The sequence below is a fragment of the Mesocricetus auratus genome, unplaced genomic scaffold, assembly GCF_017639785.1.
Source record: "Mesocricetus auratus isolate SY011 unplaced genomic scaffold, BCM_Maur_2.0 Super-Scaffold_100009, whole genome shotgun sequence".
NCBI lineage: Eukaryota > Metazoa > Chordata > Mammalia > Rodentia > Cricetidae > Mesocricetus > Mesocricetus auratus.
The window spans coordinates 40777384-40804276 of record NW_024429193.1 but is presented as its reverse complement, the minus strand read 5'-3'; the positions used below and the strand labels follow the sequence as shown (position 1 = coordinate 40804276).

The 26893-nt window shown below is 41.7% G+C and overlaps 1 protein-coding gene across 3 annotated transcripts in view; it reads left to right on the top strand.

Moving 5' to 3' along the window:
* Positions 1–20002, top strand: part of Frrs1 (ferric chelate reductase 1) — a 66503-nt gene extending 46501 nt beyond the window's left edge. For all 3 annotated transcript variants that reach the window (XM_040751976.1, XM_013118419.3, XM_021231219.2), the window contains 11 exons: positions 1946–2128; positions 7145–7246; positions 8611–8758; positions 12083–12196; positions 13389–13504; positions 14710–14796; positions 16319–16416; positions 16707–16765; positions 17841–17984; positions 18418–18479; positions 18557–20002. In XM_040751976.1, coding sequence (XP_040607910.1) covers positions 1946–2128; positions 7145–7246; positions 8611–8758; positions 12083–12196; positions 13389–13504; positions 14710–14796; positions 16319–16416; positions 16707–16765; positions 17841–17984; positions 18418–18479; positions 18557–18649 — 1206 coding nt within the window. In that variant the 3' untranslated portion in view covers positions 18650–20002. The remainder of the gene's footprint in view (positions 1–1945; positions 2129–7144; positions 7247–8610; positions 8759–12082; positions 12197–13388; positions 13505–14709; positions 14797–16318; positions 16417–16706; positions 16766–17840; positions 17985–18417; positions 18480–18556) is intronic.
* The last annotated feature ends 6891 nt before the right edge of the window (positions 20003–26893 follow it).

The window sequence follows — 26893 nt, the reverse complement described above, 5'->3', positions numbered from 1 at the left end:
TAGAAAAAAAGTTGTATAGGGTAATGTTTAGAAACAGGAGGAAGGTTTTCACTGGAGGGAATTTTGATGAATTAGACTACTTATTGCAGAAGTGCAGACATGGAATGAAAAGGTATCAGGGTGTTGCTGTAGTTCAAAGACCATGCTTGTGCCTAAATGTTGACTTGCCTGCCTTCGGTGGGCCTTTGGAGCAAATTATTCCTGTGTCAGCTTCACTTAAGGGTGAGAAACAGTCATGTGCAGCTCTGTGTGGCCTAGAATTGCCATCAAAATAATGAATACCTGCTTTCATCTGTGCCTTGTGCCATACAGATGCGAGGTAAATGCTAGGTCAGGGGTTCTCAACCTTCCTAATGCTGTGATCCTTTAAGACAGTTCCTTATTTTGTGGTGACCCCCAACCATAAAATTGCTTTGGTTACTACCTCATAACTGTAATTTTGCTACTGCTATGAATCGGCATGTAAGTAATCTGCATTTCCCCATGGGCTTTGGGGTCGTGACTCACAGGTTGAAAACACTGTTCTAGGTCCTTTTCTCTTTCCTTTTTATCTATATATATATATCTTCTTTCACTAAATAGGGGACTGGAGAGGTGGCTCAGCACTTGTTTCATTTGTACATGACCCAAGTTTAGTTCCGAATCCCCATCAGGCAGATCACAGCTGCCTGTAACTCCAACTGCAGAGAGTCTGACACCCTCTTCTGGCTTCCTTGGACCCCTAGCCTAGCATGCATTCACACAGATGCATATACACAAATAAAACTAAAAATGACTAAATAAACCATTTTATCTATGTCTTACTTGGCTTCCTTCTCTTCCACAGTTTTAAGCACCTCCATGGATGCTGTATTTGATCACATTATAATGAATGCTGCACTTCTGTTTGATGTACAGTTATTGAAGAGGTTATTATCACTATTAGCTCCCACTTCATTCTTAATACTTATTTAAAAGCTGCTTTAAATGAATGAAATGTTTGCGCATCAGCTTCCTAATACAAAATATTGCCTTTTATGTAGTCAATAAAAGGGGCCTATTCTTTGAAATTTTACCATGCCTCTGTGCCAAGGTGATAATCTTTAATTATATGGAGATTCATTCAGAGTCCTGGCATTTTCAGGGTTAGAAGATGCCTCACAGTCTCGTTCATATTGCTAAAAGTAAGGAGAATCTTAGAGATTAGGTTCTTTGACAGGTAGAATAGACCAAAGTAGAGCTCAGACACCAAGGTTCTAGTGGTTCCTGTCTTCACCCTACTGTGGAACATTTATGTCCCTATTAAGCTTAATGTGGCAGTGGGGGTGGAGCCCTTAAGTGCCATACTGGGAGGCTCTGGGTTCAGTTAGTGTAGAACATTGGCTGTGCCTCCTGACACAATAGCCTTGTTCCTACAGTTATTTGGAATGGTGGTATCTACAAGCACGACATCTTCTCCTGTATCGCTTAACTGCAAATTTTGAATGTGAATTTTAAAAGCTGTTCCCAAGATCCATACAGTAAAGACTTGCCCATATTTGCATCGACTGCTTTTTAAAATACCGTCTCTTGAAAATTCTAGGGTACCTGTTAGGCAAGTTTGCCAGTGTAGACTTATTCCTAAGAAATTTCTAGAAATTTACAGGGAGCCTTGCTCCTCCTGGTCTTGGATGGTGTGAAGTGTCTAATATATTAAGTGAACATAAACGCTCTTTTACTACTACAGGCAGACTAGTAGAGTTTTCCAAATTGTAGTTAAAACTAGCTACTTTTAAAAATCCACAGCTGAGGAACGTGCTGCTCATTTCTAGTTTGTAATGTGTGCTCCCTTTTTTGAAGGTTTTTTTTTTTTTTTTTTTTGGTTGTTGTTGTTGCAGTCCATGCTTGAAGGCAATGGCTGTCTAGTCCTTGGCAGTGAACTGCTTGTTTCATAATTAACACTTTCCCCTCCTTGTCACCTTTCTAGTTCAGTGCTTCCGAGTGTGGGAACAAGAAGTTCTGTGTTAGGAGTCCTTTGAACTGTGACCCAGAGAGTGAGCCTGCCTGTGTCTTCTTGTCCTTCACCAAGGATGACCCGACGGTGATGATTGAGATGAGTGGTCCCAGCGAAGGCTACCTGTCATTTGCATTTTCTCATGACCGGTGGATGGTTTGTATCTATTGATTACGTTTGGGATGATAGCAGGAGATTAACATTGACAGTAGATCAGCTGTGTCTTCCAGATCTAAGGGTAGAATGGGGAAGGAAAACACTTAAGAACAGATCTGAATCTCAGTGGCTGTTTCATGATTTCAACAGTTAGGCAGTAATTTCTAAGAGCAGGTCAGCTGGGAAGACCATTTGCCGTTTCATATCCCTGTCTCATTGTGAAAAAGCAAGAATCACAGGCAAAAGAAACATCTTCGTGGAGTGTCATGTTTGTAATGCCCTTCAGGCTATTGTTCACTCAGGTACCAGAACTAAAGCTGGTGCCCCTGCTGTTGGAGCCGCTGTCTTACAGTCATCAGCAAGTTCCTCACTGATGCACGCAGCGTATGTGCAGGCCAACTACAGTCCAAAAAACAAAACAAAACAAAGCAAAATCAAGCAAAAACAACTCTGACATGGCTGTTAAAGAAGAACCAAGATTTACTCCAAAATGCACTCCACCCAGGTTGTTGACACAGGCCCTTAATCCCAGCATTCAGGAGATAAAGGCAGGAGAATCAGGAGTTCGAGGTCATGGCAGATTTGAGGCCAGCAGCATGGGGCTGTGAAGCCACATCTCAAAACGCGTAGAACAATAGTGCAGAAAAACACATTACATCATACACTTTCAAAAGGAAGGAAATTTCCACCTTTTCTCTCCAGAGTTACTTTTATGGGAAACTTTATACATTTTTATGGAACATAATGCTGTAATTGTGCAAAATATTTCCCCTGCTTTCTCTCTGTAATTACCATCAGACCTGCAGCTTATTCTTCTGGGTGTTCTCAGTCCTAGCAAGATGAATCAAATTTGGTGCCTGAGATGAATAATGAGGTTGAGTTAAGAGTCAAATGTGACTCTAAAGCAATAAGGAAAGGCGGTGGTGACGCTTGTTATGTGAATGGGATGGAATTGGCTATGAAACAAATTCTGATGGGGAGTCCAGATAGGATTAAAAGGCCTTGTTGGATAAACACATAACTTCCTTAAGATGGATCTCTGGAGCACTGCATTCATTTACATATGTCACTTATGTGTTATTCTATATGACATATTACATCATATTTATTTGTCATTGAAAAATAAAAAACAACTTGTTTCTGTAACTGTATAGCTCAAATTCATGCTACAATGAAATAGCACATTTTCTCCTACTGTCCACAGTGAATTGGAAAGAGGGAAAGATTTTGTTGAGTGTGATAGCGGACCTCGTCCCCCAGGTAGGCTAGTTCTTGTAAACTGTAGGCAAGATGGCACAAAAGCATTTATCTCTAATTAGAGATATTTTTATCTCACTTAGAAATCTTACCTATTTCTCTTATAGTGCTCATCAAAAGTGTTTATAAAAAGATTTAATTATGCAGGTGCAGCTGGTTTACAGAGAGATCCTGCTTAATGATTAAAATCAGTTGTACACCTGGTTGCCTAAATTGGTGGAAATGGATCATCTTCAGAATATGCGTTAGAAGTGGTTATTTCTATTTAAGATTGTTATTTTTTAAAATTTAGTGCATTTTTATGATTTTTTTTTGAGACAGGGTCTCACTATGTAGCGTTGGCTAGCCTGGAGCTCTACAGACCAGACTAGTTTCATACTCCCATAGATCTGCCTGTTTTTGCCTCTTGAGTACTGGGATTAAAGGCCTGTGACACCACATTCAGGGTCCTGTTATTTTTGACTACATAATATAAGTTGAGATACTGAAGATGTTAGATATTTTAAATGCTGATTGGCTAACAACCTAAATTCTACCTAAAAAAATTGGCTTATAAATTAAGAGCAATTGCTTTCATCCCTGAAATTGGTGAAAAGTGTAATTTTCCAAATTTTTGCTAATAGCGGCTTGCTTATTTTTGTATTTTGGTCTTCTCTATGATTTTTACTATATGATATTAAATCTAACTAGAAAACACATTACTAGCTTCAGTCCCCGTTTCTGTCTTAAGTAGAAAACAGAGTCCGTTTCTCATAACACAGGTTGCTTCTGTGATCCTCAGCAGTGTGGGGATATCTTATCATACACCAAGCAAACAATTGATTTTGCAGCAGACATTCCACATGGAGATAGTGTCAGATCCCCGGGTTGAGGACTCAGTTCTCAACAGTTTGAACTGTGCTTTTGACTGTAGGGATGACAAACCAGGATTCCTACCACCACCTCCTGGGCTTGGGCTATTCAACAAATCGAGGGGAACGATCTTTTCTGTTTATTATAAGTGAAATTTCAGAGGATACCAAAAGGGAGGTGCACATGGAAAAGAGACAGGACCCTCCATGGCCTCTCAGGGCACACCATCTTTTAAACCCAGGTCCCTCGGAAGAGCAGCCAGTGCTCTTAACTGCTGAGCCATCTTTCCAGCCCCCTTTCAAGAACTTCAAGTTTAGCTATCTGGAAGTTCTCCAAACCCTGTCCTTTTGTAGATACTTCATCACATAGGCATTGTTGATTGAATCTTCGATCATTAATGACCAACTTAACCTTCAGTACTTTCTATTATTCAGTATATTAGCGGTGAGGTTAGTTAGGGTCTTAATCCTTTAGTCATTGGGGTATCAGGGTCTGCCAGTCAGTCAACCCATTAGCACCCCTTCCCCCCCCCAAAAAAAACCCACTGGAAAATCCAGAGGTTTTAGGAGTTCTATACTAGAAGCTGGGGATGGAGACAGAATATGTATCTTGCTGTATTATACTTGCTGCAAACATAATCTTTCATTGACCAAACTCTAGGTCATTCCCAGTTCTGACCTCAACTTGGGCCCTGGATTGTAGATTTCATTGTTGTCTGGTCTCATGCCAATGACTGTTTTTGGATAACATAAACCAACACTGTAACTTAAATTCATGATCATTTTCTCTCTTTGTTTTTCTTATTCTTGGTGGCCAACAACTGTCTTAAGTCACTTGCCATTATTGTTTAATAGCTTTTTGTCAGGTACAGTTTGAGGTACATCATAGGACCTCTTTTTTTTTTTGGCTGTTACCATCTTCCCTGGTTTTTTGGAGAAATTTTGGTTTTGATGGTCACTTGGATTCCTTCCATTCATAATTTCTAGGTCCTTCCTCCTGTCTCACGTATATCCATCTAGGTTGTTTCTCTTTTGCAGCGTTGGGGATCGAACTCATGGCTTCAGTGCGTATTACACTGAATTTCATTCCCAGACTCACTGTGCTTTTTATAAACGTTAATGCAGAAAAGTCAAAAGAACAGTCCAACGAATGCCATTAGTCATTCACCTAGATCTGCCATTTTACCTGTGTTCCTCTGTGTCCAGGTCCATTACTCTGTCTCAGTTGACTTGTGTGGCATGCGTTATTACAGTTTTTCCTCTTAAACTCTTCCAGAGTAAGTAGACATGACAGCACTTCATCCCAAAGATTTTGGCACATCTCTCCTAAGAACAAGAATGTTCTCTTGTAATTACCACAATTTTATCACATTGAGAAAATTTGATAATGATACAACCATTTTGTGCACTACATAGTTTATATTCCATTTTCCCCAGTCATCCCAATAATGTTCCCTTGTAGCTATTTTTTTTAAAGAAAATTCTTCTCCAGCAATGTAGCAATTATCTTTCAGTGCCTTTATGTGTCTTGATCTTTACTTTAGCAGTTATTCTACTTTTTTTAATCTGGATTTTTTTTCTTCTTCTTTTAGGCCAGTAGCTTTGTAGAGTGTTCAGCTATTTTTTTCCTTCAAGACAGGGTTTCTCTGTGTAACAGCCCTACCTAGCTGTCCTGGAATTGCTTTGTAGACCAGGCTGGCCTCAAACTCACAGAGATCTACCTGCTTCTGTTTTCTGAGTGTTGGAATTAAAGGCATGCATCACCACCACCTGGGTTGAGTATTCTGCTATTGACATGGTAGATTCATATTAAGATTTTTGGCACCGGGCTGGAGAGATGATTCAGCCATTAAAGGCTAGGCTCAAAACCAAAAATATAAGGGTTTTGGTACAATGGGCTGGTGATATGGTTTAATGGGTAAAGGTGCTTGTTACCAAGTTTGATGACCTGAATTCAATCCCTGGGACCCACAAAATGGATAGAGACAAATGATTTTCACATGCTGTCCATTGACTTACCCTTGGGTGCTGTGAGTATGTGTGTGCGTCCATGTGAGTGACTGTGTACTCTCTCAAAATACACCAAAGTGAAGTGTAGGATTATTGGCAAAGTACTAATAATGATTCACTAATGATGAATCAGCACATCAAGTAAAGGTGTACATCGTACTGTCTGGTGTCTGCTGGCTGTAGGCACAAAATGCAGGTCTTTATACTTAGTAAACAATACATAGGGCGGTGTTTAACTCTGAGAACTTTCTGCTCTTCAGTAACCCATGACCATATGACTTCAGCGTGGGATGACTCCTCAGTCAGTTGTCACATCTGTCTTTACAGAGTGGTGACTTCTAAGTTACCAGTTGATAGTTTTCTGAAAAGAAGAGCTGTCCTATCACTCACTCTGTAGACCAGGCTGATCTCGAACTCAAAGAGATCTGCCTGCTTCTGCCTCCCGAGTGCTGGGATTAAAGGCAGGCGCCACCACTGCCCGGCGCCCCATTGATTCTTAATTAACTTTTCATACAGGGTTTCACTGTGTAGCCCTGACTGGCCTGGAACTTGATATGTAAGGTAGGCTGGCTTAGATCTCAGAGATCTGCCTCCCCGGGGCTGGGATTAAGGCTGCGCCCCCACTCTCAGCTGTTTATTTATTTTTGAGACCAGGTCTTATGATGTAGTTGTGCCAACAGGCCTCAAGCTCACAGAGATCTATTTCCCTGTGTCTCCTGAGTACTGGGGTTAAAGGTGTGCACCGCCACAAGCAGCTAAAACATTATTTTTTTAGCTCACACATACACAACTGGCTCTCTAGACTTCATAGATCATTTACTGCTGAATCAATTATGTTTTAAAAGTATTAAATGTTGTTTGCTTAGGGGCTCCTTAAAATAATGCACTTGCTTTCCAGGGTGATGATGATGCTTACTTGTGCATTCGAGAAGATCAGACAGTGTATATACGGCCTTCCTATCTGACAGGGCGAAGTTATCCTGTGATGGACTCCACCAGGGTGAGTGTGAACCTGCTGGAGATGCACCAGGTTGGTCCGCCTCCCTGCTCTGTGGCTGCCACTGATGTGGCTGTGTGTGTGGCCAGCTGTGCAGTTAGCCCGGTCCAGTCAAGGGCCAGGCAGCTGCATTCTTCTCAGAGTGATCTCCAAGAAGCTTTCTGTACTTAAAAATCACAGGAAAAAGTTCTCTGCTGGGAAACGATCAACTATTGCTTATGTCACTTAAGTCCTTTTTGTTATGCCTTACAGAAAAGTATTAAAATGGCTTATTGACATGATCAGAGCACTAGCCTCTTCCCAAAAGCTTATAGGGCAGGCTTTTAAGATGAGACTTGGGGAAGGGTGCCCCAGAGCTCTGTCCCCAGCACTGCATAAAACGTTTAGGGCTGGAGAGAGTCATGAGCACTTGTTGCTCTTGTGGAGCACCCCACATGGTGGTTCACAACCTTCTGTAACCCTAGTTCCAGGTGATCCAATGTCCTCTCTGACATCTGTGGGCACCAGGCACACACACACACACACACACACACACACACACACACACACACACACGTACGCACGCACGCACACACACGTATGCATGCACGCACACGCATGTAAAACATCATATACATGTAGGGAAATAAGTAAATCCTAAAGGGCGTAGATAGTTTAAATCACATAGAGGGTTCAAGGCTAGCCTAGATCACACCCTCTCTCAAAAACAGTCAATCAAACAGATACACAGTCAAACTTTGGTTATTTATGGAGGCATTTCTTGGCTAGTGGGAAGGACGAACACATGTAAGCACTGGTACCCACCCAGGTGGTTGCCTTGCTTTCTCCTTGTTGGCACCTGTGCCAAAGCGAAGTTTTACTTTTTTTGTAGGACAGTTGGCAGGCAAATGTGCTATGAAGGCACAGTGGCCCGCCCTTAGTGTCACAGCGAATGAAGTGTGACTGGGCAGTAGCTTCCTTTCACGACAACATCGCCACTGTGCCTAGCTTTCCTGTGAGGTCGGCTTCCTCAGAAGCCTGGAATGCCTGCCTATATCTGCATTACACGCTGACCTCTGGGTGTTCTTAGGCATTTCTGGTGGTGTACTGGTGGCCAACTGGGCTTAGCCCAACAGTTAAACTTTCTAACCTGGGTAGATGAACTGTGAAGGTCTGACTCAGAGTGAAAAATATAAAGACAAACTGGAATAATAATAATAATAGTAAAAAATCTTGGTGTTCTTCAGTGGGGAAAAACAGAGGAAGGACACTGAAGATAAAACAGTCTCCTCCAACCTTAGAGAAAGGAAACAGAGCAGGCCGGGGTTTGAGCATGCCTTATTTTTAATAACTCTTTGGAAAGTATCGAGAAGCTCTTGTGTTTGTAGGGGACTCTTGAGGATATGGCCTGGAGGTTGGTGGATGGCGTCATACAGTGCTCATTCAGAAGAAACATCACCCTTCCTGGGGTTAAGAACAGATTTGTGTTAAACGAAAGCTACTACATCTTTCTAGCAGAAGGTGCTGCACACGACGGTAAGCACTTGGGTTAAATCCATCTTTGCAGGTCGTTTCTCTCTCTTCTTTCTCCTCTTTGCAGGTATCACTACAGTTGCTCATTTTAAGGTATAGAAGGGGTTCTTTTTTGATTTTGAGTTGAGTTTCTGACTTTTGTTTCATATAAAGACTGTCAGCAAGGTTACATGGTAGCATTACTTATGATTTCGAACACCCCAGATTTGTACAGTGGATTTGGATCAGAACTCTAAGTGCCTTGCAAGGAGTAGGTATGTCTTTGGACTTTGCTGCACTTTCCTAGGAACAGTGCCTTTTGGATTATTGTAAGAAATAGCAGCCCCAGTGGGACAATCTGTTCTCCTTAGACATGAGCTTCTCCATAGCTGGAGAAACCCGGCCAACGATTCAAACTAGAAGGAGGCTGTGTCTGGTTGCCTTGTTCAGTCATTTCCTTTCATGCATCTTCCTAAGTAAAATGAATACCGTGGTCCCAGTATTCTGTAGGAATCTGAATGCTTAATTTTAGTTTTCTTTGGTTTGATTGTTTTGCTTTGAGAGAGTCTCACTGGATAGCCCTGGCTGGCCTTCATGAAACTTCCTGTAGATCAGTCTGACCTTGAACTCATAGAGATCCACCCATCTCTGTCTATTGAGGGCTGGGGTTAAAAGCATGCACCATCACATACACTCTCATCTTCATTTTCATAAATAGTATCTTCAGTATCAGCAGCTTTGCCATCTTGTTTATTTCTAATATTGTTTGTGACACTTCTGTGGTCTGAATTACCAAACACCTAAGTGATTCTGTTGACATTTCTTTTCTGATTTTCTAGATTACTGATTTAGCTTGCTTCTCTGTTGCTCTGACCAAAAGCACCTTGGGAAGATGAAAGGTTCTGTTTGACAGGTTACTGTCCATCATCAAGAGGAGCCAAGGTGGGAAGCTTAAGGCAGGAGGAACTGAAGCAAAGACCATGGGGGAACACCACTTCCTCTTTCTTGCTCAGCTACTTATATATCCTAGGACTGCTTTCCTGGGGATGGCACCACCACAGTGGTCTGGGCCCTACCGCATCAACCATTAATCAGGAAAATGACTCATAGATGTGTCCAAAGACCAATCAGATGGTAGTGATTCCTCAGTTGAAATTCCTTCTTCCCAGGTGACTCCAGTTTGTGTCAAACTGATAAAAACTAACCAGTATAGTTACATTTTGTTGTTTTAACTAAATCACAAATTAAGTGATCACTTCAATACTTCCTTTTTACTTTGATTGCATCCAGGTGTTTTGAAGTGTCCTTATTGTTATCATCTCTAAGAAGACTTGTGATTTTAGTTTTTTATTTCCTGATTAAACCAATAGCTTAAAAATGTTTCTGGGGCTGGAGAGATGGCTCACCGACTGAGAGCACTGCTGCTCTTCCAGAGGACCTGGGTTCAATTCCCAGCACCCACATGGCAGCTCACAAATGTCTATAAATAACTTCAGCTCCAGGGGATCTGACACTCTTACACCAATGCACATAAGAAAAGAGAATAAAATATAATAAATTATTTAAAAAATAGTGTTAATAAGCATCTAGCTGGATCATCTTTCCTTTTATTTTTTGTTTTGTTATACAGATAGTATAACCTGTATCCTTCATAAATTATTAAAAATTATTTTAGTTAATTCAGTAATTATTATTGTTAGTGTGTCTGCGTGCGTGCATGCGTGCATTCGTGTTTGTGTGTGTGTGTGTGTTTGTGTGTGTGTGCAGGGATACACAGTCCATGATGTTCTGGTGGAGGTCAGAGGACAGTTTTGCTGAGTCACTTCTCTTCAGGTTACCAGGTTTGCATTGCAAGTTCTTTTACCCACCAAGACAGCTCATAAGCCCCATCCTTTTGCAATGACCGTGATAGAGTCTGTTACCTGATATCTAACATTTGTTTTCAACAAAAGTTCATATATCTACTAAGTTTCTTCACTATTTTTGCACTCGCATAGTTTTCTAAAAATACGTTTGTATGTTCTGTAATTTAGTCTATTCTCATGATGGACATTTAGTTTATGTTTTCTTTTTAAACAATGCTGTGAATATTCCTGTGCATATATTTTTGGTTCAAAATCATTGTGCAGAAGGGGAGGCAGACAGATTGGAAAAGCCAGAGGAGGTGGATGACTTCAAGGAAACAGCATCCTCCACACACAACAGGGCTGATGCACGGATGAACTCACAGAGACTGTGGCAGCACACACAGGACCTGCACATGTTTAAAATCCCAGCAAGGAGAGGGGGAAGTGGCCATGGAGTCCTGTTCCTAACCATGTGCTCTTTGCAGTTGATACCTGCTAGGAAAGAGAAGATAGATTTTCTCCAATGCAGTGTTACTTCGTACGACAACTAGATGCTAGGGTTTAAAAAGTTATTTTACCTGTAGATTAGAGTGAACGTATATATGAACACACTTGGAATAATCTCATACTTTCCTGATTTAGTTGTATGTACAACATATAGTAATAAAAGACACAAATAAGGCTGGGCATGGTGGTGCATGCCTTTAATCACAGCACTAACGAGGCAGTGGCAGGGGCAGGTGGATCTCTATGAGTTCAAGACTAGCCTGGTCTACATAGTGAGACCCTATCTCAAACAAAACAAAATAAAGCAACAACAAAACCCCAAAAGAATGAAAGGAAGGAAAAAACATATTAATAATGTTTTCTCAGTTTTAAAAGAATTGTTTAAAAATTCTTGTTGTTATTTTGTGTCTATGGGTGTTTCTCTTGCACATGTGCCTGGTCGTTAGGGGTTTGCAGAGGGTGTCAGCTTCCCAGGTCCTCTGCAAGCAAGTAAGTGCTCTCTAGCCCTTACCTCAGCTTCTTTCTGTCACTGTTACTCCAGACTCTGATTTGTTACTCAAACCCAGTCCAAACTGATCATCTGGCAAACTCTATATCGTCAAAATGCCTTTCTTAGTTGTCTCCGCATTGTCTTCTCAGGTCTGTTAACATACCCTAGGATTCTAGAATGCAGGCATAGTTAAAGGCTTGTCGCGTTCAAACACATCTGTCAGTGCTGGAGAATTACACGGGGCATTATCAGCAACTTGTCATCAGCCATTATTTTGACATTGTTTAACCTGTTAATCATGCACACTGGTTCTTTTCACTTTGACTCTTCCATTCCCAGTCCTTGTTTTGATACATCTCGTTGTTGGCTAAATTATTTTCAGGAAAGTCATGTGCTCTCAAGTATGTCTTTATGTTGCTTTTACATGCGAATGCCAACTCTTCCTATCTGATTATTCTTCATTACTGTAAGACGTTTTCATTCCATTCTGTGTCCACCTCTCAGGCCGAATTTTTAGGCACCATGAGCAACCTCTGATGACGTATGAAAAATATGATGTGACAGGCACTCCAAAGAACGTAGGAGGATCCCACTCTTCGCCCCTTTTAAAGGCTCATGGTAAGTTAACTGAGCATCATTATGTTTTGTGGGATGTCCTAACCAATGAGCAGGCGTTGGCTGGATCAGAAACAGTGGCCAGAGTCACTTAGCAAATTTTCATGATTCCTTTATCTTTAAACATTGACGTTTTCAGGTAGATTGTCTCTCTGAATGTCAGTTTTTATTAAAAGTGGCAAAGAAATCCAATTCAGTGGTATGAACACTGACACATTCTAAATTCATCCAGGTCGAGTGTTACTGTAGCTAATTTAATGCTTTTGGATCCTTGGTTTTTGTTTCTTATTAAAATAAATGCTAACTAAGAAGCTGTGTGTGGTTTTGGTTACTTGTAACAGTGGCTTGTTTTCACAAATGCAGTTTCACTCTTGTGGTAGTATTTCAGCATAGAAAGTACTCAGGGCAGTGCTTAGGTTTTGAATATTTGGATGAGCAATGTCACCAAAGTGGGAGAGAGGTTGTTTGGACAAAAGGCTGTCATATACTTTGTGTCTACCAATGAAAGTTGATTCTATTTGCAAAGTGCACTGGCTCATGTTGAAAAAATAGGATTCAAAACAAGAAACAGTGCAAACTGTACCATTACAGCACATTAGCCTCTCAGGGGATTTCTTGCTGTATTCCCTTTACATTCTCCAGAGTTCTTCATGGCGGAGGCTTTCCATGGTTGTCACCACAGCTCATCTGGAAAGCCACTTTCCCTTCTCCTGCTGAACTCTGCTCCTGCCGTACCTCCAGCTGGGCAGCAATTAGATCCGGAAGTCACATGTCTTTCTGTCTTTCACTTGTTGTTTGGAGTAATATTGTGGGAGAAGAGAGCTACAGACAGACTTAGAAAGATGGTTAAGAACACAGTTGCTGTTTGAGTGCTCTGTGCCTTTGTTTCCCCACTCAGTCAATTGGGGGCAATATAAATACCTGTAAACAGTGGCAAAGACCAGTTTGACTAAAGCATGTAAAATTCTTGGGGCACCTCATACCTACTAGGGGCTATGGCCTGGCTGGTTGTTAGCAGTGAGTGGTGGTGTAATATGAACTATGATATAGTATGTTTTTTGTGGGGGGAGGAGGGCTATATTTTTGTCACTTTACCATAGTTTTCTGGTTGTTTATGGTTTCTGAGCAATTGGTTTGACCACTGACGCAGCAGCTGACTTGTTCTGTGATATGAATCACTGCATCTTTCCTGTAGGTGCCTTAATGTTTGTGGCATGGATGACCACAGTCAGCATAGGAGTACTGGTTGCCCGGTTCTTCAGATCTGTGTGGTCCAAAGCTTTCTTCCTTGGTGAAGCAGTGTGGTTTCAGGTAGGTGACAGAAAGGGCTTAAAGCCATTTCCATGTTATTCAAGCACTGTGGCATGAAGTTTTCATGCTTTGGATTTTACATTATTCACTGTGTGTGTGTGTGTGTGTGTGTGTGTGTGTGTGTGTGTGTGTGTGTGTGTAAGTCAGAGAACAACTTCTATGAGTCAGTTTTCTTCTACCATGTGCGTTCTGGGATCAGTTAGGTCATCAGGCTTCGCGGCAAGTCCATCCACCTGCTAAACCATCTCCTCCCTGCTCCACATGTGCTTTTCTTCTTCTTTTCTCAACTACAGCTGTTGCAGATCTTAGATCCATTCCCCTTTCCCCAGTTTCCTAAGCAACTGAGCGCCAATGCAAGATTCTTTATACAATGTCTGCCTTTGTAAGCCAGCTCAACTGGAGAACCTGTTAGCGTCAAATGGTCCTTCCTTACCCCTAAATTTGTAGTGGGAGGAGCTAAGAGAGATATACTCACTGCACTAGTTAGTTTGAGTCAGCGAGGGCTGGCAAAGAGCAGAAAGAAGTGGTGGTGCTCACTGCATGTCATCAGGCTTGTGCAGCAAGTGTCGTTACCCACTGAGCCATCTTGTCCATCCTTCTGCTGCGCTTAAACATATGCTATTGATGCATGTATATGCTAGTGACATTCACACATTCACAGAAACTTATGGGGTCACATCTATCATACTATATATCATATAGGGTAACCTTTTCCTGGAATAATTCTGACATAGACTAGTTGTCTAATACATAACAGTGCCCACTTTCATTCTTAATTTCTTCTTGATTTTACACAACGAATTATATGTTCCATGCAGTGTTCATTTATTTTCTCCGATTATACTACAAGCCCTGCAGGATATGATGTTTGTGGTTTCCTTGTCTTCCCTCTGCACATGGCTTAGCACTCTGCAAGGCGACAGAGCCTTTGGAAGGAAATGAAGGTCTTGGCAAGTAAACGTGCTTTGTGTGTGAGATATCCATTCCTGCCGTAGGGAGCAGGCGAAGCCTTGGTGAGCCCTTTTGAATGATGGGATGGCAGCGTGGCGTTCTCTTTAGCTTAATGGTCTATGACATTTTATTTGTGCTGTTTTGATGTAAGGGGAATGTTTGCCTTCAGTGAGTCTCCCATGATTGTCCCGCTGTGCCACCAGATGTCTTTTATGCAGTTAGCCATCTTCTCCCCTTGCCGTCTCCCCTTGCAGGTACATCGGATGCTCATGCTCGCTACGTCTGTGCTCACCTGCATTGCTTTTGTTATGCCTTTTGTGTACAGAGGAGGCTGGAGTCGGGTAAGGATGCCTTCGACAGGATGCTTCCCTATAAATCTGTTTTGATGTCAAAGCAGATTGCTACTTTATTCTCAGAGGTGGATAATGAGACATTTCTGTGTACATCCCTTTTTCCTTTTTTTGAGTTATCTGACGACTTCACCTGGTTGGGGATCAGGAATGAAGGGAGACTGTGAATACAGATTACTTGGCACTGAAATGTATTTTTAAGCTATATCATAGTTCATGCTTTCCTTTAGTGAGTGTGTTTTCCTTCTAGAATGTTGAAAATTAGAAGTATGATACCAAAGATTTATATATATTTATTTATGTATTTATTTTTTTGAGATAGGGTTCCTCTGTTTTTGTGTTTTAATTTGAGATAGGGTTTCCTTGAGGGTCTTAGAACTTGTTCTGTAGATCAGGCTGTCTTTAAACTCAGAGATCATCTACATCTGCCTCCTGAATACTGGAATTAAAGGCATGAGCCACCACAGCCCAGCTGTTTTTGTTATTTTAATGATGTGTATTTGTGTGGATCTGTGCAATTCCACCACCAGCGAGCATAGTGATTGTGTGCTACCCGTTGTGGATGCTGGGAACTAAAGTTGGGTCCTCTGGGAGAGCAGTAAGCACTCTTAACTGCTGAGCCATCTCTCCAGTCCAAGTATGATGTCTAAGAAACAGGATCAATTGAAGTGAATTTCTCTTTGGATTATCTTTTTTTTTTTTTTTGGTTTTTACGAGACAGGGTTTCTCTGTATTGTTTTGGAGGCTGTCGGTCCAGCCCAGCCTCGAACTCACAGCAATCCGCCTGTCTCTGCCTCCCGAGTGTTGGGATTAAAGGCGTGCGCCACCACCGCCCGGCTCTTTGGATTATCTTTAAGCTAATAGAAATTGCATCTATTCTATATGGGCAGTCTTGCTAAGTGCTGTATAAATGCTACCAGTTTATAAAAAATTAATTAAAATATAATAATTACATCACATCTCCCTTTCCTTTCCTTTAACCCTTCCCATGTCTCCTCTCTCCAACTCTTCACATTTCCCCCCTCACTCCTCAAATTGAGGGCTTCTTTTTCTTTGATTATTAGTCTCTCTCTCTCTCTCTCTCTCTCTCTCCCTCTGTCACACACACATACACCGCAAACATAAATATATAAATATAAACTTTTGTGTGTTTACTGTTGCTTGTGTCTATATGACTTCAGGGTTGACTCTCTGTATTGGATAATCAGTTAGGGAGATCATTCCTGGGAGAGGCTAATTCTCTCCTCTCAGCAGTCATGATGCCTGTGGCTCTTTGTCTAGGGGTGGGGTTTTATGCCATTTCCCCCATCTATGTTAGCTTATTAGTGGTACTGTTCAAACCTTAGTTAGGCAAAGGGTAGTTTCTATGTTGTTTCTAGGACACACAGTCTCACAGCAGACTTCCTGGTCCTCTGCCTTTAGTCATTCCATGTCCTCATCTATAATCTGCATGGTTTTAAATTTGATTTAAGTTGTCAGGAAATACCGACTATTAACAATGGCCTTTGTTCAGCGTGCAGGCTACCACCCATACCTTGGTTGCACAGTGATGACTTTAGCTGTCCTTCAGCCTCTGTTGGCAATCTTCAGACCACCTTTACACGACCCAAGGTATGGACAGCTCTCACATATAAACACCCTTAGTGTGTGTGTGTGTGTGTGTGTGTGTGTGTGTGTGTGTGTGTGTATGTGTGTGTGATTAGATGGGCAACTCGTTTCTTTTCCAAATAGGAACACTTTGCATTTTGTAGCACACAATGAGTGATTGTATTTACATTTAAGGACTTTCAAATGGGTTTCAGATACCCAATTCCCCGGCATAGGGAAATTGCATGCTTCTTATTCTCTTGGGGATAAATTGTTATTCCATCACTTTAAAGACTGGTTCTTTATTTTGGTAGGAGGCAAGTGTTTAACTGGACTCACTGGAGTGTGGGGACAGCTACTAGAATAATAGCAGGTAAGCAACTGCAACACCACTTACTCACATATAATTGCTGGTTGTTTACACTGAAAGTTGTAATTTGGCTTAAATGATTTTAGATGCATTAGTAATTGGAGTAATTGGTTGTTGAGGAGAAATCAGCCTGAAACATTGAAATCCAGAAAGTAATTTCTACAAGTAACTATTGAAGTCATTATTTAAACTTGAAGTTTTAAAAAACGACTTTAAAAGTTTGAAACTCAACCCTTTCTTTTCCATTCCCCTTTGCAAACAAATGAGGTTATGTTAATGTCCAAACACTCAAGCAGGGCAAGTGAGGGTCCCAGGGTGAGGTGGATGAACGGTGTTGGTGTAAGCCTTCTGAGTCCAGATCATTTCCCTGTGGTCTGTGCTTGGAGGGGAGGGCAGATGGTCTCTGGAGGGCAGCTGGAATTATCTGACAGTTTTTCTTTTTCAGTACTAGGGATTCAGATGGAAGGCAAGCACACTACCTCTGAGCTACATCCCTAGACCTTTTTATAGTTTTTATTTTGAGAGGAGATCTCACCAGTTTGTGAAGTCTAGTCTTGGCCTTACTTTAGCTCAGGCAGTCCTTGAGTTTGTGATCTCCCTGCCTCAGCCTCTGGAACAACTGGGTATATAAACCTGCACTAGGCGTATCTGATTGATCCCCAGCGAGGCACCTGTCACCTCTATATTCTATTGCTTGTGGGATTAAGTGCGGGATGCATGTAAAGTCAACAATCTTTTCTTCATCTTTCCCCCTTCTCTTCATTGCAGACTTACATTTCTGGAAAGGTTAGGTACCTTTGTTGTTGTTATTGGTGTTGGGTATTGAACCCAGGGCTTTATGCTTAACTGGCTATTGCTCTACCCCTGAGCTACATCCCTAGTTTGTGTGTGCTTTCTTAGCAATTAGATCATATTTTCCTATCTTGTTTTATGTAGTCTTACACTAAGGAAGACCAAATCTCAGCCTCAAAGATTATTCTTTTCATAAATGTTTAATATATTCTAATTAATGCAATGCATCAGTTATTCTTTTTCCTGGGCACATAGTTGAGCACATTTCCCCCTCTTTCCTCCACAGTGGCCGCAATGTTCCTAGGAATGGATTTACCAGGACTGAGTCTCCCCGGTCCACAGAAGACCTATGCGATGATGGGGTTTGTGGTCTGGCACATCGGGACAGAGGTGCTTCTGGAGATACACGCGTATCGGCTCTCTCGAAAAGGTATCTTGCTTGAGAAATCCTACTGTGGGACTGGAGAGATGGTGCAGGGTGCATGCTTAGCAAGCATGTGGATCTGAGTTCAAATCTCCAGCAACCACATGATAAGTGGGGCATGGTCACATGTCTGTAACCCCAATGCTGTGCAGGAATGGAGACAGGAGGATGGCTGGGATTTGTTGGTTGCCAGCCTAGCTCCAAGTTTAGTGAGAGATCTTGCCTGAAGGAAATAAGGCAGAGAAGAGAGTCTGTGTGTATTTACATGCATACCCTACCCCATCCAGGTATTGAAAGTTTGCAGCATTTCATAGCTTGAATGACCAAACCTACATCTTAGAAAACTGGGGAACATTAGGACTCAGGTTTTACCTTATTTTCGTGACAACTAGTTTACTTACATGTCACCACTCTTATAAACTTACGTTGTTCTTGACAGTTGAAATATTGGACGATGATAGAATTCAGATCCTTCAGTCACTAACTGTTGCCGAAGCAGAGGTAAGATTCTCCTTTCTTGCTGACTGACACAAACTTTGATGGCGGTGCTTTCTGTTAAATCTCAGTTTTTATTTCAGGGTCATGTTTTTAAGAAGGCGGTGTTGTCGATTTACATATGTGGAAATGTGATTTTCCTCATGATATTCTTATCTGCAATCAACCAAGTATGAGCAAGCGAAGACTTTTTTTGTGGGCCAGGGTCTTATCGAAACAAGGAGAACTGGAACTTATGCTGACTACCTGGAGTATGTTTCAATTTGAAGACGCTGGGCATGGCTGGAGAGGAATTCTGAAGTCTGGTCTATCCAGATTATGTTTGTAACCTGTACGTTGATGCCAATCAAGCCTTCACGCGCATTAGTCTGCATCTTAAAAGGAACACTGTATTTGAGGTGATGTGACTCTCAACATCCCATGCCAGATTTAAAACAGTAAACTAGAATGATTAGCACATGAAGATAATTATCTCAGGCAAAGGATAAATGGAGATTGTATCTTTGGAGATGAGACGGGTTTTGTGTAGGCTGGCCTCCAACTAACTGTGTAACTAAGGATACCCTGAACCTACCTTTCTGCCTCTGCTTCTGGGTGGTGGGATTACAGGTGCGCACCACTATGCCTGATTTTGAGGGTACTGTAACTTTCATGACAATGCTGCTGTAAGTCTTGAAGAGAAAAACATTTATGTTGACTAGTTTACTTAGAGATCTTAGATTTAAAAAATCTTTTACTACATTTTGTTGTTTTTGTGAACACACACACACACACACACACACACACACACCCCTCAAACAAAGAAAACCTACAAGAACAAAACATATTTTCCAGTCCAGGCTTCGGGACATTTCCTTTGCTGTGTGTGTTCCATCACTTCTGGTTAAAGGTGGAGGTGTGGTTGATTTATCTCGTTGTACATTTCATTAACATTTAATTATACCATGAGTATTGTATTTTCCTTGTTAGCAGTGAAGTGCAAGTAGGCATCTGCTTAGAGATATCTTTCATTTTTTTCATCCATGGAGCTGGAACATTTTGTTTGTTTCAGCTCTAAGATTAGTCGTTATAGGAGAGAGAGATCAAAGTCATGAATTTCACACTTGCTAAAACTCGCCCTTGTGAGCGTGTCCAGCAGGTGTTCTGGTCTCTTGCGAAGATAAAATAACATGGATGGGTTCCCTTGGAACATCCCTGGTGCTAATAATTCAGTATGGGTAGTGCTGTTTTCCTTTCTACTCACCATTTCCATCCCAACGTTTGCTATGAGAGCTTGCAACCAGTGGGTGGCGCTGAAATACCGGGGGACTTGTTTGTTCATTTTTTTTTTTCTCTCTTTTTTTTTTTTTTTAATGGAGCTATTTCCTTACACTCCAAGGCTCTTAACTTTTTTTTTTTCTTTTTGGGTTGGGGTAATCGGTTCTAGAAACTTAAATTAGTGACTGGTGCTATTACATTCTGACTTAATTTTTTGTTTTTTTTAAAAATTATTTATGATTGTTTGATGTTTTCTTTTATATTCCTCAAACCCTGTAGCAAATGAAGATAATTTTCTTAAGCAAAGAAAACAAGTGAAATTGGATGTTTGAAAAAATAAAACAATTGGGAGGGTATATTTTATTTCCTTGGGTATTCTTTTTTTTGTTGTTGTTTTTGTTTTTGTTTTTTTGTTTTTACCAGACAGGATTTCTCTGTATTGTTTTGGAGGCTGTTGGTCCAGCCTGGCCTCGAACTCACAGAGATCCGCCTGCCTCTGACTCCCGAGTGCTGGGATTAAAGGTGTGTGCCACCACCGCCCGGCTCCTTGGGTATTCTTTCCAATTATGATATAATTTCTGCTTGGCCCTAGAACCCTATTTCTGTCTCTGAGTAATGACCTCAGCATCATGTTTTTATTTCTAACCAATAAAGTGAAATGTTTCTTTTTTTTTTCTTCATATAGATCTTAGTTAAAAGAAGTTTAGAGTTCAGGTAGGAATTTCCTGTGTTCATGTTTGGTGGGTTCCATGTTACAGTTTATGCTATCCCTGGAGAATGCTTTTATTTCACAAGAAAAGGGGCTGTAGACGTATCTCAGTTGTGTGATGCTTGAATAGTGTCTATGAGGCCTTGGCTCTGTGCTAGCACTGGAGAAACTAGACATTCTGAGTAAAAATGTAAGGCTATACAAAGACATTTTCTTTCAGTTTTCCATTATAAGCTGCTGAAGGCCAAATCGTCTCTCTTCATAAGTCATGTTCAATAACTGAAAAGAAAAATTCTTTTCAGCAAGAGGTGGAAATTTTTGGGTTCTGTTTTCAGATAAGAGAATTTTCTGGATTTCTAATGCTGAGGCCAATATCTACCACTGCTTTCCTACTTCCACACTGCATATGATTTGAGTCCAGTTTGTGCTGTCTGTATACTCCCGGGTTTGGGGCCACCCACTGGGGAGCAAGGTTGATTTACCACAAGCCACTGACTCACTCCCACCAGAAGCCTGTCCATAGGTCATCAGGGATGGGGCGCATGGACCTCTCCCCACTCCATGCTAGGGTACGGAGTTGGTTTGATGTGCGGATACCATGCAGGCAGGGCGAGTCCATGAGTGGCCGTGAGTCCATGAGTGCAGTGGTCCTGCTAGATCCCGAAGACACTGTTTTCACCCTGTTCCTTCCCCAGGCTCTGGCTCTTACAGTCTTTGTGCCTCTTCCTCTGAGATGGCCCCAAGCCTTGGGAAAGGTGTGATATGGATGGCCCACTTGGGGCTGAGCACTTCATAGACTCCTACTCTCTCATTTTGACCAGCTGTGAGTTTCTGCATAGCATGTTCTTTTTACAGGTTGCTTGCCCTGGTTTGCTCCTCCATCAACTTGTGCAAAGGAAATCAGTGTCACTTCATCCTAGCACGCCTGTTGTTTCCCTTAGGAACACATTACAAGTCTTCCGCTCCCTGTGCCTTTTCTCCACAAACTGCAAATGGTGCTTCAGGTTTCTTCTTGTTTCTGTAATAAACAATATGGGTATTGTTTATTAATATGGGTATTAGAAAATGCATACATATACACATACATACATATATATGTGTGCATATATAGATACAAATATATATATGTATGCATATCTTTTGATGAGAACGATTGTTAATGTAAATGATTTTCTGCATTTAAGCATGTCAAGAACAGCCAGTAAAATCATGTTTTCTTAAAGAAGGGATGTTCTTTAAAATAGGGATCAATATGTTTTTCACAAAATAAAAGTATAGGCTAGGAAATCATGGTTAAGGTAGCATGCAGAAACAGAGCTTGTTTCTGTTAGTTTCTGGTGAGAGGAGATGAAACCAGGACACAGGTGGCCTATAACTTGTTATTGAATATGTGAATCATATTTGTGTTAGCAATTCTCAGCCTTGGAGCTGTAGGTTAGGCGACACCTCACCCTTCCCATATCCGGCTCCCACCTAGGAGGCTGTGGGAAGGATAACACAGCAGATGCCAACCAGGAAGCCGCGGGGGCTGTGTGGCTCTTGGCTGGAAGTCTATTTATCTATGTATTCTAGTGAAGCAAGGGGGGAAGCAAAGAACAAAAGCCCTTGTTCAAGATAATCCATTATTAATGGTACTAGAGAAGTGATTCTCTTGAAAGTTTGTTATAAGCCGGATCAGCCTCCACAGCTCCCATGTCCGCCTTCCTTCCTTGTCTAAACCCTGCCACACTTATTTCTGTGCCCACGGCCTCTGTAGTCACTCACCTGCAGTGCCTTTCTGTCCTAGCCAGAACTGGCAGATTTATGCTTTACTCAAGTTCTTTCCCGTCCCTGGTGCCTCTTTGTCCTGTTCCCAGCACTGTCCCCTCCTTGTCCTGACCATCTTTGTAAGTGAGTGGTGGGATGGGATGCTTCTGTAAGTTAGAAAGGGCCAGGGACTTGGAGGTCTGAGTAGCCACATTTGCTTCTGTGTTCTATGCTCATGGCAACGCCGTTTGTCTTCCGTGAGTCCTCTGTGTCGTCTTCAAAACTCCATCCCACTAAACTTCATGAGGACTGAGCAAAGGGATGCCAGCCAAAGGTGCTTGCTTTGTACTGTTGCTGGCAAGGTCTCTGATTACACTTGATTACAGTGCTAAACTTTAATAGTTTTGTATATGAAATGTGTATTTTTTAATTATAAGAATATATGATGCTCATCTTGAAAACATTGTGCCAGATGAAATAGTCCAGACACAAAGGACAGTTGATTCTGTTGTAGGACCCAGCAAGATTAAATGTGCAGAGAGCCAAGGTATAATGCAAATTAGTGGGTGGAGAGTGGGTAGCTAGGGGATGGGAGTTGTTATTTAAGGAGTGTGAAGTTTGTCTTGGAACAGGTAGTGATGATTGTACAACTTTCTGAATGTATTTAATGCACTGAACTCTGCACTGAAACATGATTGAAATGGAAATAAACCAATGAAAACTGAGAAAAAATGTTCACCGTAGCACTGTTTGTATTGTAGAATATGCAAACAGTGGAAAATTGTTCAGCCATACAAAGGGATAAGTCACTGATACCTGCTATAATGTGAGTGAACCTAGAAGCAACCTAGATGCTCCTCAACTGAAGAATAGATAAAAAAAATGTGGTACATTTACACAATGAGTACTACTCAGCAGGAAAAAAAAACAATAAAATTCGCAGGCAAATGGATGACTCTAGAAGAAAACATCCTGAGTGGGGTAACCCAGTCACAAAAAGACAAGCATGGTATGTACTCACTCATATATGGATTTTAGACATAGAGCAAAGGATTCCCAGCTTACAATCCACACCACCAGAGAAGCTAGGAAACAAGGAGGACCCCAAGAGAGACATACATGGTCCTCCTGAGAAGGGGAAAGGGACAAGATTTCCTGAGCAAATTGGGAGCATGGAGCGGAGGGGAGAGGGAGTTAGGAGAAAGAGAAGGGGAGACGAGGAAGGGAGAGGAGGACATGAGGGAGCAAGAAGGTTGAGTTGGGGGAAGAATAGAGGAGAGCAAGAAAAGGGATTCCATAATAGAGGGAGTCATTATAGGTTTAAAGAGAAATCTGGCACTAGGGAAGTGTCCAGAGATCTACAAGGATACCAACTAACAATCTAAGCAATAGTGGAGAGGCTATTTTAAATGCCCTTTTCCGATAATGAGATTGATGACTACCTTATATGCCATCCTAGAGCCTTCATGCAGTAGCTGATGGAAGCAGAAGCAGATACCTACAGCTAAATACTGAGCTGATTTCCTGGTATTCAGTTTCAGAGAGGGAGGTCAAGACCAGGCTGGAGAAACCCACAGAAGCAGCTGACCTGAACAAGGGGGAGCTCATGGGCCCCGACTGAATGTGGGTGTCATTTAGGAGGCCCGGGCAATCTATGGGGCCTCTAGTAGTGGATAAGTATTTATCTCTAGTATATGAATGGACTTTGGGAGCCCATTCCACATAGAGGAATACTCTCTTAGCCTAGACACATGGTGGAGGGCGTAGGCCCTGCTCCAAGTGATATGCTAGACTTTGAAGATTCCCCAAGGGAGCATCTAGGCCCTGTCCTGGATGAAATGACAGACTATGGACACCCCCATGGAGGGCCCCACCCTCCCTGGGGAAATGAGGAGATATTGGGGGGTTGGTGGGAGGGCACGGGAGGAGGGGAGGGAAATGGAGAGGGACCTGGAATTGACATGTGAAGCAACCTTGTTTCTAATTTAAATTAAAAAATAATATATATATATGTACACACACACACACACACACACACACATATATATATCCCAAGGAAGGCCTCACCCTCCCTGGGGGGCAGAAAGGGAATGGGATAGGAAGTTAGTGAGGGGCAGGGAAGGAGGGGAGGGAGAGGGAACTGGGATTGACATGTGAAATAAACTTGTCTAATTTAAATAAAAAAGGCACCAAGGCAATCTGAAGGAAGATTATGTGACATTTTCAACAAACGTGCTTAGAAAGCCAGGTGTATATGCAGCAGGATGACTTTAGACCTTTGCCTTACACTGGATATAAAAATTCATTCAAATTTGATCATAGACCTTAGATGAAAGCATAAAACTAATTTTCCTGGCTTTGGATTAAACATTAATTTCTTAGATATAACATCAATAGCATAAAAGATGAAAGAAGAAAAACTGAAATAGAAAAGCTTTCTGCTTCAAATCACAATATCAAGACTATAAAGACCAGGTAGGCATGATGGTTCATGCCTGGAATTCCAGTATTTGGGAGGTTAATGTATGAGTGTCACTTTGAGTTCCAGGCCAGCCTAGTTACCTAGTAGGGCCCCGTGTTAGTTAGGGTTATTATTGCTGTGATGAAACACCATGACAAAGAGCAGGGAGGAAGGGGTTTATTTGTCTTACACTTCCACATCATAGTCCATCACTGAAGGAAGTCAAGACTGAACCCCAGCAGGGCTGGAACCTGGAGGCAGAGTTGCTACAGAGGCCAAGGAGGGTGCTGCATGGCTCCACATGGCTTGCTCTTTTTAATAGAACCCAGGACCACCAGTCCAGAGACTGTACCGCCCACAGTGGGTTGTGCTCTTGTGGTCTATCCCTTTACAATGTGTGAAAATGTGTCACAGTGATTGGTTTAATAAGAGCTGAATGGCCAATAGCTAGGCAGGAAGAGGCTATATGGGACTTCTGGGGACAGAGAGGACTTAGAGAGGAAGACAGGTGGGGTCACCAGTCAGACTCAGAGAAAGCAACATGAACGGCAGGGAGAGGATGAGTTAATGAGTCACGTGATAGAACTCAGATTAGAATAAATGAGTTAATTTAAGTTTAAGAACTATTGGGAGAAGTCTAAGTTAAGGCCAAACTTTCATAATGAGTAATAAGTCTCTGTGTCATTTTTTTTTGTGTGTGAGCTGGCAGGCCAAAGAAAAGTCCCTCAACATGTGGTGTCCAAGGGGGGCTTGAATATCCAATCAGGGGGGCCTGAGAAAACTAAGAAAAGTTCTGGCCAAGGAGACGGATGTGGCCTTCTAGTCCTGCAGTCTCTCTGATGGGCAGATGCTCAGCTACAGAGGTGCAGCCATTGACTTCTGTCTGTGGGTTGGAGCCAGCCACCAGTGCTATTCACCAGGGCCATGAGTTAAGCTGACATGGTAGTTTAAGATTTGTCTCACATAGTCAGAGAATGCTGCAGGTGCTTAGTAAAGCCATATCCAGACAGAGAAAACCTCTAAAAAGGTACAGTATCTTTATAAGTGTGCTTAGATGCTGAAGAAAGAAAGAAAATGGGTATGGGCTGTCATAGAAAAAATAGCTTAAAAATAATAAAGTCTTTAAAGAGTAAAGTACTATTAAAAAAAAAAAGCTATGTAAGCAGGGTGTTGGTGGCACACACCTTTAATCCCAGCACTCGGGAGGCAGAGTTAGGTGGATCTCTGTGAGTTCGAGGCCAGCCTGGTCTACAGAGTGAGTTCCAGGACAACCTCGGAAACAATACAGAGAAACCCTGTCTCGAAAAACCAACCAACCAACCAACCAACCAACCAACCAACCAACCAACCAACCAACCAACCAAAACAAAACAAAACAAAACAAAAAGCTATGTAATAATGATGGGAAATACACAGGACATCTGGATCCTGTATGGTACTTTGTTGGCTTTGAATTTTGGAATGTTAATGAACAGAGAATGACAGCTGCTGAGAAACATTGGATTGTGGAAGAGACAGCTGAATTAAACCAGTCTATATACTTGAGGGATGTCTTGACTTCAAAATGGAAGTCAGACAATGTGTTGCATTGGGGAGAAGTTATGCTTTTGTTTCCACAGGAAATTAAAAGCTATGGCTACAGAAATGACTGGGAAAAAGCCAAGAAAGACTACAAGACAGGCGATATATAAGTTGTTCCCTTTGACATGGGAACAACTCTGAGACTGGATGAGACAAGATAAACCTTTTTTTGGGGGGGTTGAGACAGTGTTTCTCTGTGTTTTTGGAGACTGTCCTGGATCTAGCTCTTGTAGACTAGGCTGGTCTCAAATTCACAGAGATCTGCCTACTTCTGCCTCCTGAGTGCTGGGATTAAAGTCATGCACCAGGACTGCCCGGCGAGACAAGATAAATCATCTTGGCTACAGAGTCCTTGTGATTAGTGTTACATGGCATCCTCTTATATGTCATGGATAGAAATCTATATTACAGTTTGGTTATGAGGTCCAAACTTATAAAGTTGACAGATGCTTTTTACCTGCTCAAACATAGAATAAAAAAGTCATCTTTAGCTGACTTGCACACACCATACATTCCATACTTGTGTTAATACAGTGTGTGCATGTATAACTTTTAAAAACCTGTGTGTTTTTAGAAAAAAGGATCAAACATCAATAAAGACAAGTAGCCCAGAATATCCAGCCTTTCAGAATGCTTCTGATACAGTTTCCTCAAAATTCTGCGTTA